Source organism: Colias eurytheme, chromosome 1 (genome assembly GCF_061535395.1).
Source record: "Colias eurytheme isolate Ceu_HAF_F1 chromosome 1, ilColEury1 Martin Lab GWU primary, whole genome shotgun sequence".
NCBI lineage: Eukaryota > Metazoa > Arthropoda > Insecta > Lepidoptera > Pieridae > Colias > Colias eurytheme.
This window is the reverse complement of record NC_142980.1, coordinates 11,370,931-11,383,038: the sequence shown is the minus strand read 5'-3', so window position 1 is coordinate 11,383,038 and position 12,108 is coordinate 11,370,931. Positions and strand designations below refer to the sequence as shown.

At 31.9% G+C, this 12,108-nt stretch overlaps 1 protein-coding gene across 1 annotated transcript in view; it reads right to left on the bottom strand.

Moving 5' to 3' along the window:
* Positions 1-647: 647 nt before the first annotated feature.
* LOC149911248 (uncharacterized) overlaps positions 648-12,108 on the bottom strand; it is a 99,276-nt gene continuing 87,815 nt past the window's right edge. The window contains exons 12-16 of the mRNA XM_090113645.1: positions 9,862-10,047; positions 8,938-9,128; positions 6,586-6,701; positions 4,201-4,287; positions 648-794 (exon numbers count right to left, since the gene is read on the bottom strand). Of these exons, the coding sequence (XP_089969771.1) occupies positions 648-794; positions 4,201-4,287; positions 6,586-6,701; positions 8,938-9,128; positions 9,862-10,047 (727 nt within the window). The remainder of the gene's footprint in view (positions 795-4,200; positions 4,288-6,585; positions 6,702-8,937; positions 9,129-9,861; positions 10,048-12,108) is intronic.

Here is a 12,108-nt window from a genome sequence, read left to right as displayed (position 1 = left end):
GTCTTGGACGTCCGTGTGTCTGTATGTGCGGATCCTTTTTCTTGTTAACACGATAGCGACCGAAATACTTTACTAATCGAGTCTTTTTTTTTCTCTTACGCTTGAGTATGCTCAGGAATAGAACCCTTTCATTTTTCAGGGTCTGATTCGATATGGTTTAATTGTTATTAAATAAACAAAAATAATAATTAATAAATATTTATTAAAAAAAAATTATGAGGCGTGCACTTTTGGATTTTCCAAATTATTTATATAGTTCTGTCATTTTCCACAATTGAAATAAACTCCTTCATTACATCATGGTCCCCCCTTAACTGAACTATACTTTTTATCTAACTCTGTCATTTTCCAGATTCTGAATAATACTGATTTAAGTCACCAAAGTAAACCCCCTAAACTTGAACTAAATTATAATTTAAAATTAGTTAATGGCTCTGTTATATTCCACACTGGAAATTATACTGCTTTAAGTCACCAAAGTGGCCCTGAACTAACCTATACTTTATATAGATGCTTTACTTTAGATAGCTGTTCGAAACTGCTAAGAGGTCATTATACATTCTAGCCCTGAACTATACCGAAAGCCGTGAGCGTCCATCCACGGCGTAGGTGGCAACCGTAGAACAAATGCGCCTCACCTATTCCTATCAGACATTCATGGCATAATATATAGGGTTTGGTGGTACGGCCATTGGCGAAGTAGCACTGGGGGCATTTACCGATGGCGCGCCCTCCGGGGCGGTGCGCGCGCGGGACGGGGAGCCCGGCGCCGGCTGGTACAGCGGCGGCGGCACCTACACCCGGGAACCAAGTTGTCTTAACCCACTCATCATTTGCGCAATTATGAACTAAAAGACGTTTACTTATCTCTACGTTAAAAACTTTACAAAGTATGTGTACAGCCATAGTTAGGCAAGTTTATAAGAGATTGAATAAAAACTAAAAAACTTTACAAAGAATGTGTACAAAACATAATAAAAAAAAAAAAGACTGGTTGCACTCCGGGAGTGCCGGCAGAAGTGAAAACTTCATTATTATAACGTTGAGCATGTTTGATATCCATCCGTCTTCGCTTTTTCGATCAGGTCACGTGTCCTGACGCGAGTTTAAGATTTTATACCCATTACAGAAAAAGTGCTCAACGCCGCTAAAGAAGTTTTCACTTCAAAAACTTTACAAGGAATGTGTACAAAACATAATAAGTTAGGCAACCTTATGAGAGATAGAATAATGACTATGAAAATCGACTTGAATAGGATCGCAGAACAAACAGCCTTAAGTCCCACGGTGGGAACCTTAGATTACAAAATAAAATACAGATGGAGCATGTCAATCATTCATCGCCCTTGTCAAAGAAAATACGAAATCAAAAACGAATACGTTCCTCCGCTAGTGCTATAGCGATTCTAGTGTCATGCAATACGTCAAAAGGGGTTTGATATTTTAGTAAAAAAATGCTGTCTTGTGATATCAAAACGCTGTAAAACTTGTTCCCGAAAACAAACAAAAAGATAAAACATCGTTTTACAGATTTTCTGTAGATTATTTGGCTTATTTAATTTTGTATACAAATAATAATTTTACAAATACGAAGGAATTCAAAACTTCAACGTATGCCAGTATTTTGAAAATGAATTTGCCATTTTTAGGGGTAAAATGGTTAAAAGATATTCGGGGTAGTGCTGTTGGATTTTTCGATCGTGAATGTGATTATTTGTATAGTGCACTAAAGGTTCATGATCATTATTAGATTATTTTAAAAAGCATTATACATTTTTTTGTTACTTATATAAAAATAGCGTCGTTTTCGCTTGCGATTTAATTCATGTGAACACATGATGGATATGATGAAAATAAAATGTCCCGCATTCTCGACTAAAAACTACCGCTATTCGCATTCATATGTTTTGAAAAATAAAAACTTTTTTTAATGTAATTTATTTAATAAAATTATTTTGTCCATGTATAACTTTAGTAGATAGGTGATAAAATAATTTTTACAATATTATAAAATAATATCAAAAACCCGAATTTATATTAAAATAAAAATTAAAACATGACTGCTAATAATTTATGTAGCCTACGTCACTACCACCACAGCTACCTTCATAATTCAGATGATTGCAATGACACCTCACAAGTCACAACTCAAAATCGATCCAACAGTTTATACTGCAGGGCGTGTCAAAGAAATATTATACATACGTATACCTACACTCGAAAAACATAACCCTCTTTCTACCGTAGTCGGGCAAAAATTTGGGAAATTTTTCATTATCTGGTAACATAACACGCACACAGAAGCACCGTGTTCGTACAGTGCAGCGGCGAAATGACAGCACACATAGCTTTATGGAAAGGTCGATAAATCTTTCGGTTTAGTTCGGCATCGCTCCATCTGTCTTTTATTTTGTAATCTAAGGTGGGAACGTATACAGGCTGATGATGATAACAATTATTATAATCAATTGGGAATAGGATCATCATATTCTATTCAACACTAATGAATAAACAGCTGCAATAAATAAATAAATATTTTTTGATAGCTGCAATCAATTTAATAATTCTATGTGATTTTAATTTATAATCTACTTAGTTATTTATAAAAAAATAAATGCTATTGATATAATAATAATGTATTTATTATCAATGTATTTATTATTACCTATAATTAACAGTAATAAATGAAGAATTTGAAAAACGTCTTCCGAAATTCTTTACAGAGAAAACAAGGACGCTATTTTTTAAATTTAATTGATACGATACCTAATCATACAATTGAATATGATATTTAATGTCCTAAATTATACTTGTTTCTAAAGATACATGACAATGACTTTAATTTCAATAAAAAATCGATGAATCGTAACTGATAAGCGTGAAATTGTTATAATAATTAGTATTGCAATCAACTATATTATTATAATATTATCATCAACTAAGTATCATACACATTGCCCATTGATAACAAGTTGTAAAAATAACATCATTTGGAATTTAAAAATGTTTGTTTTTGTATTCATTTTCAGTGTGTGATTTAATTCTTAAAAATAAGAAGTAAGGACTAGATACACATTTTTTTGTAAATGATTAGAAAGAATAATGAGCTTTGAAAGCACGTATTTGCTCGATCATAAAAAATAACACAACGGTTAACATTCAATACAATTGATTTTTTAACATATTATCTATAAAAACTCATTATTAATATTTTTAATTATATGTATACTTAATATATTGCCTATTGATGTTAAAATTTTAAAGTAACGCAGATTGATTTGACAGCATTCTATGTTTTAAAGTATGTAATACGAAGTGGCGATATTTGCATCGAGGACCAAACAGAACGCCATCTAGGCGGCTCGCAGTAAAGTGCATCCTAGGATACAGTTTGCAAGGACTGAAGGCTGTGCTAGGTTCGCTGAAAATTTTCTCTCTCAGTCAATATAGATGACGTTAGTTGCACCAGTAAATATATTGAGGGGGTGATGGGTGGTGCTATAAATAGTGGACTATAAATAGACCCACGTGCTCGGGAAGTTAGTGCGCCGTCGCAACACGTGGTGAAAGTTTTGAGTTCATTGAACTTTACGATAATAGTAAACTTTTAAAGTTGTAAAAACTTCGCGGAAAAAAATTATTTTACGCGAGTAATATCGACATTTTTGGGTTGTTTATGAGTGGAATACATGGAATGTGATAGAAATTAATAAGTTTTGAGCGTTCTACGAACTTTTGCGCGATCTTTTCTGCGATGTTTACAAAGCTTTGCGATTTGTTTTTTTGGTGAAAAGTTTACACTTTTTTGGTTATGTTTTGGTTAAATTCGAATTGTTAGGACATTTTAACTATATTTATGGATATGTTATGGTTTTTTATTTTTTAATTTTTTTTAACTTTCTCCTGAGATACTTAATTTTGTTTCTAATGTAATTTTGAAGTGGAATGAAGTACATAAAATATTTTTAGTTGAATAAATTTTTATAGCAGTTTTGTACGAAAGCTAATCGGACAAATTGTTGCCGATAGCGATTTGTAAATTTTTATAAGTTTTTACTTTTACATACCTATTAATTGTTAACTTTTCACGATCTTTTCAAATCAAAATTAGTTTAAAAAATACGCATCAAAACCAAAAATTACCACAAAAAAGAAAAAGAAAACGTTAACAAAAAAGAAATAATATCACATAGAAAATACCTTCTCGGAATAGCAGATCATTTGTTTTCCACCGCCAGGCTGCGGCGCGGGGACTGTCCGGTATCTAGCGGGCGCTGGGCAGAGAGTCTGGAATACGATACGCACAACATTTTTGGAAGATGTTTTAAGTATTTTTGGAGGGAATAAGAAGAAGCACTTAATTATTATGTGTAACAGTTAAATTTGCAACATTTCTGGAAAATGTGTAGCTGGTAGTACAGAGAGATACGATACGCACATTTTTGAAAGTTGTTATAATATTTTGGTGAAGGTCAATTAACTTCAGATTAGTAAGAAGACACACTTAGTTATTTTTAAAAGTATATTGAAGATAAAGATATGTTTTTAAAATGAAGAATTTGGAAATACTACGAACTTTTTTACGGGGGAAAAAGTTGTAGAGCAATGCTCTCTATTATGATAATTAAAATAACTTTTTTATATTTTTTTTAAAATAATAATCGACGATTGCCTGTAGAATGCAATAATTATTGTTAAATTTCTTAACAAGTTTTACCGTAGATTTCCTGAAAAAAGTTTTGGACAAGTTTTTGGAAATTCTACAAACTTTTTGTGGTGTAAATTGTAACGTAACGTAACACTACGATACTATTTACATCATCATTATTCATTATAATCTGTGAATTATGTGCAAAACTCGACACGCGTAAAAGTTTGTACGTAGTTTAGAACTTCCAATTTCTAAAAAGTGTTTCCTGAATAGTGTCTGATATGCGAAGTCGATAAGATTTTTGAAAATTCCTCTAACTTTTTTGAGGAAAATGATCAATGTGTTCTTTGAAATATTATAAGTAAAAGCTTTTAGTTATGCGTAAAAGTCGACGTTTGTGTAGAACTCATGCTATAATTATATTTGAAACTTTAAAATATTTCCCGACCAAGCACGTGAATGGACAAGAGTTTTTGAATTTCTTCAAAGATTTACGCGGGAATTTTTATTGTGCATTGAAATATGAGAAGTTCAAGCATTTAAGTATGTGTAAAATTTCTGGGCAGAGGAGTGCCTTCTTTAAATTTTATGAAGATTTGTTCGCTGAACGAAAGTTAAAGTTGTAGTAGAAACGCAATCGTTATAGCTAAACTTTACGAGTAGATACATAGTAACAAAAATAGATGTGTATTCTACAGTCGGGTTGGAAACTTTATACACATATTTTCATACATGTTTTGTACAATTTTCGACACTCTCGCTGTTGGATCGTTATTAAAATTGGACTAATTATGTCCGCAGTGGCGAAAATTTCGGGTAAAACTACTGTTATCAATTTTTCAAATTTAAAATAATTGTAGCTTTCTAGATATTGGGAAATTTTTAATATGCTCTGTTGGCTTATGCGTTTTAAATACTTTTGTAGATGAGTAGTTAACTTTTACGATACAGTGAACTTTTTGAAACTCTTCAGGTTTAGTTCCTTATGTATTGCTGCTGAGAATACTTATACTGCATACCTATTTTAACTCCACACTGCCTTATAATGAAATTAAGGATTTTAGTGAAATCGGTAACAACAATGAAAGGCAAAGACTTCGTTTTGCAAATTTTTAATAAATACCATAATTAAGTTATTAATACGCAACGGACTATAATTATATATTATGATCATAATTATGTATTTTGGGGTATAAATTTTTGCATTGCATTTTTCATTGCTGTAGGTACCGGTCTACGTAACATGGAGTACTTACACCGAGTCGATGATCATTTTTATGAAGTAGTTAGTTACTATTAAGTCGAGTTAAAGTTTGTCTAACTTTATTAAATATAATATACCTATCCTAAGACACTAATAAAAACAAATTTTCAACCGTGGCCACCTTATTCCCACAAAAACTAGTAAAACAAAAAAGCTATTACAAGTTATCCCTATTTCCCTTGGTCACGGCATCACGTGTGAAAATGTCCACCCAAACTAATTTCGTACATTATTTTTTGTTCCGTTCCTTATTGTCAAGAGATTATTCTCTCACTAGCTGTGCTCCGCGGTTTTACCCGCAGTGCTCCGCTCCTGTTGGTCTTAGCGAGATGATATTATATAGCCTATAGCCATCCTCGATAAATCTAATAGGTTCCGGAAGAATTGTTTAAAACGGAGAAGTAGTTCCCGTGATTAGCGCGTTCAAACAAATAAATAAACAAACAAACTCTTCAGCCTTAATAATATTAGTAACTATAGACGAAAGAAAAACTGTAGAAATTTATGCCACGGATTGAAGAAAAAAAATAAGATAGCTTACGTATAAAATACATAAAGCCTAAACTTCACGCGGTCGTATCATCAAAGAATTGCTTCAAGAATCCATAACCTAAAAAAGTTAAACTAAAAATAAAAACCTAAGTATAAAAAATGTTAAATATATACTTACTTGTAATTGCAAGGGGTGCGTATAATGAGCGCGTTGCGGTTGCGGCGCCGCGGGCTGCGGCGTGCTGGCCCCGCTTCGACTCTGCTGTTGGTAGTAAGGCTGCTGCATGCGACCGTCTATAGCGAGACATTTTATTACATGAAAAAAGAATAATTTTGACTTTTTTTAAATACCTAATATGTTTATCGCTACAAAAAAACACAGTTTTTAGTATAAAAATAGTTTCCATAAACATACAATTTAAGGATATACCTATATTCGTAAAAGAATTAATATTAAATAATGACATTGTGAATTGGTAGAGAAAAATTGATCTTTTGGTAGAAGAATATACCTAATATTTGTCACTTTCATTTTTCAAATTTATTATCAGTTAAAAATAAAGTAATTTTTGGTCGCATATTTAAATGGTCGTTCGTGGCTCGTTTTATCAATTTCTTACTTAAAATAGTACCATCACAAAGGAGTTAATGCGTCGATTTTTCAATGAATATTTTAAAGCACAATATATCACTGTCCGTTCAAAATTTATGAAATATAAACATGACGTAATTTTTATTATCGTTAACTAAAAATATAGCCTGCGTACATAATTTCAGCAAGGGCCCGTTTCTATACAAATTTACACAATAAATATTCGACCGCCGCGCCGCGCTTTTCTAATAGGAGATAGAAATAATTTCAAATTTAAAAAATTACAACCTACAAAAACAATAATTGTATTACCAAGAAATTAATTAGTTAATTGAGACAAATTACGTACTAAACTTCTGGTTTACATTGGGGAATAATAAGAAACGATTACGAGTATATTACACGTACGTGCACACGTATTAATAAGAATATATTATTTTAATGAAACCACAAGGGACAGTAAATAAATTACTTAATTGGTTAAAATAAATCACTATTTTTCTTCCTATAATAATCCATAAGTAAATTTCAATAATAATACATTAATTTCATAAAACCTGATTTTTTTTAATGTAATCATAACGTCGTATAAGTTATGATTATCTGAAAAATAATTCAATTTCATTTAATATTTTTTTTTTCAATTCTCAATTAATTTATTAATTTCAAGCGATCCTTTACTTAATTATTCTCTTATAAAGTTAAAAGATAATGAAACTTAAATGCTCTTTTTGCCATTTACCAAAGAACTTTACAAAAGTTTCACTACTTTAACTTCTAAAGTAATTAATTAATAATTATTAAATTCGTACATCTAGTTCGGACTTCGGAGTTTAATAGTGAATATATAATTTTATAATGGAACGCGAGAAAAACTTAAAAGTAATTAAAAACGTAAGAATTATTAATGAAAGCGAAACCTGATATACCTACGTTTATACTGTATAGTTATCAGTCTATTATTTTCAATAGCTTCATCAATCCGCAATTTTTTTAGGTCAGGTCAGGTTAGTTGATTATTTCTATTTATTAGTATTAAATGATTTCTATTGCAAAAATGAGGAAACATTAATCAGCGGCTTACTTTAAATAATAAGTATAAAATAATTTGAGTTGATACAAGTTTAATTAAATTTGTGTTTTAACGAAATGGTATTTTACCAATCTTCTGGATTTTTTGGGTTTACACTTTTTTAAGTTAATTACTTTTTCAAAATAGATTTAAAAAAATATCAAATACTTAACTTTTGATGTTTTCGAAATAACACTTAACCATTTATATCAAACAAAATGAAATTTTAAAACCTATAAGATAGACTGTCTTTGTAATTACAAGCCGCGGCTTCCGCGTTAAAGCGGTGATAATATAATATCTACATACACTTAAGAGGGGGTAAAATTACCAATCTTCTATTAAATGACACGTGTAATATTCAAAACCAAATCTTAAAAATAAAATATATACCAAACTAGATGATGTTGTCCAGGATTCTGTTTGATCAAAAACAATATATTAAAATTTACTCGATAAAAAAAATAACGAAGTTACCGCTAATTTTCACACTTTTACAATTTCTACTTGACATGGTAATTAATACCTATTATGTTTTTTTTTTTATAAACAATTATTAAAACATTTGCGAGGACTTTATCAAATCATTTTGTGTACTTACTTATTTTTAGTTTTGGTTATATTATGAGAAATCACTTATAAAACATCACGCGAAAAAAAAAGACGGGTTGCACTCCGGGAGTGCCGGCAGAAGTGAAAACTTGATTATTAACGTTGAGCATGTTTGATATTCATCCGTCTACGCTTTTTCGATCAGGTCACGTGTCCTGACGCGAGTTTAAGATTTTATACCCATTACAGAAAAAGTGCTCAACGCCGCTAAAGAAGTTTTCACTTCAAAAAGAAAGGCAAGTGTTTTCACTCACAGTCATTCCCCGTCCAGTGCTGGTTGTACTCGTGCTGGTAGTGGTAGTGCGTGCTATACGGCACGTACAGCAGCTGGTGGTGGCTGCGGATCGGCGGCGGTGACTCCGGCCGCCGGCACCGGGACCGCACCGGTGACGTTTGTTCGGAACTCGTTTGTGAACTGTACAGCTCTTGGCTACTGTCCGAACAGCTGGAAGTGTCGAAATATACGTGGGTTGTTCATAATGGTTAAGGTTTCCGTAGTAATTGACGTGTATCTTAAAGTAATAAAGACTTTTTTTTAAATTTTTAAGCTAAACACGTTTTTTCTATATAAATAACAAAATTGAACATTCTCACTGCTCACCTGGTCTCGAACCCCAACTTATCAATTTGAAGTCTGAGATCTTCACCACTGAGCCACCATTGCAATAATATAATTATACCCTATAGGTAAGGAGCCTTAAGAACAACAATGTTAACTAACTGAAAAAGTTTCTCCATAACGGCCGGTGCAAAATTCACCGCCGCACCATTGAGCGGAAACTCGCGTTATATTAGCAGAAAATTTATTGGACGCGAGCTAAATGCGTTCAACACGATGTCAGTAATTAACGCTTTACATGGTAATTTTAGAACAGTTATTGGTTTAACTTCTGCAAATTGCTACGCTGTGTTTGTGGTTTATTTGCTCTCGTTGCATTGACATTTGGGATTCACTTTAAATCTCGATTTATGTTCGTCTTTTCGAATGTTTTATTCTATTTTATTTTTAGGAAATATGTTTCTAAATAGAGTTCCTTTTATACACTTTAGAATTTGTATAACTATAACGCATCACGTTATGTGTGTCGAACTTTTTGACCCACATTTAGATACGTTCTGAAGAGGTGGATCGTTTTACTCATCGCTAGCGAGGCCCCTAAGCATGGAGAAAAACTCACCCAATGTTTGCGTAGAGAGAACAATTTCTGTACATATTTTCCTGTTGCTGTTGTTGCCGGTGTTGTTGATAGTGTGTGTACGTGGCCATGTTTTGAGCGTGTGCGTAACATGCGTCCGTGTGTTGTTGGGGCACCGGCGTAGTGCTGCATTGCCGACCTGTGACGTAATCTGAAGATTTCGTAGACCTGAAAGGAATGAAATGTGAGACATCTACGCGAGTTATGGCTGTGTTTTTTTGAGCAGTTACCGTAAAATATCGTCATAATAATGGACAAAGTACGCTATTACTTACATACGAGGATATCTGTATCTCTATAGTACGGATAAAATAAAAAGAGACAGGTTACATAATGGACCTTGAAGATATTATGAATATATGCTTATAACTTACATGTACATATATATTACGTTTCGAAATCGTAGCCAAAACTATACTTTATTGACCTTAACAAAGTATTTACATCTTTTTAATATTGAATTAGGTAGGTATAGCAAAAATTTTAGCATGATTTGATTTCATAAAACGAAAGATAACATCGTATAAGTATTTTTATCCAGTACAATTCCGTTGGGAAAAAGGATGAAAGGCTAAGCGTGTACTTAGATCCTAGTCTGATTTTATTAATAAATTTATTAATAAATTTATAGTATTTATTATGCATATAAAAAGTAATCAATTTAATACTTCAGAAATTACAGACGTCTCAACAATTCCAATTACCAACCTGTAGGCAATAGGTACTAAGGCATTACACCCATTTAACTTGAAACCCGGAATGTACGGGATCCTTTGAAGGGCTTATCGTAAGCTCATTTAGTGTTTAGGCCTAATGGACATTGGAAAGGTAAGTCTCACTATCCGTCAGTACACTGTAACGTTTACACTTGATATAACTAAATACAGAAAAGCAGGTTTGGAATAGTCATCGATATAGGCTTACCTTTTTTATTTATTTCGCATCAAAACAAAAATACAGTATGGAAAAGGAAAATGTTGACAAAATAGTATAAAAGTTTCCCATATCTATATAAGTTACTAAGAACTTTATAAAAATTGAAGTGACAGCTGATATAATATAGGTTATGTTTTTCCCAAAAACAAACACAAAAAATGTTTTATCATGTTGAAATTGCTAACTTATAATAGAAACGTAACGTAGCAAGCAAGTAACTTTCAACGCAGCGTTTGGCAGATTTTACGAATGCTCAGAAGTTCAGGCAATATTGGCGAAATATAGCCTTTTTTGACAGAGTTTTTGAGTTGTTTTGCAGTAAATTTAACATATGAATGTTGTATTATGAATTTTCAGAAATCTGTAACGTCTCAAATATTATACGGTTTAGTAATTCAATACAATGGATATCAAATAAGTTTGGTGTTATTATTATATTTATATTTAAAACATAAAATAGTAAAACATTTTGCATCATGTCCCAGCAGCCGAGACGGAGTGCGCACACAATCGCCGTCCTTGAAACCCGAGCGAGCAACAATCGCTTAGCTACAATGTCATCGCTATAAGCATCTTCCATTTTTATTAAACAATACGTCCATTATTTTCATCGTCTCCTATAAACTTCCTTTTATCGCTGTGAAGAAGAAAATTGAAGGAAACTTTTCTGCTCACGTGCGGTATAATAAATTTAATTAAAATTGCAGTAGATTATACATTACTTTCAATTAACACGTACGTTAACTTAATTGCGATAAACTAAAAATATAACGGCGTAAATTAATGTTCGTTTGTATTGTCTAATTAATATACAAAGCTCATTAAAATATCACACTTACTACCGCCTGAAAACTTTTCATGAATCTTTTTAGTACGAAACTCATAGCGACTGTGTACAAAATGTGTGGTTTAAAAAGTAATAAACGTAGCGCTTTTATCTCGCATTAAAAGATAAGCTAGTTTTTTGAACCGTATTATCGAATTAATTGGAGACAACGACCTACGCATTTCAAACTGTCTAGACGCTATGAACAATACTTTATTATACTTACTTATAGCACCTTTATATTTATTTAAGTTAAACAAACCTATTATTTTCTCATCTTTTGTTTATCCTTATGATCTTTGTATTAAGATAAAATAATAAAAAAGATTCTTTGGATAGTCACGTTTATTTTTGTGTAAAAAATCTAGATTCCGATTAAGATTCACAATAATAATGTAATTACCGCTTTTAATGGATTATGTCAGATAATTACATTATAACAACGCATGAACTGAATTAATTTTCAT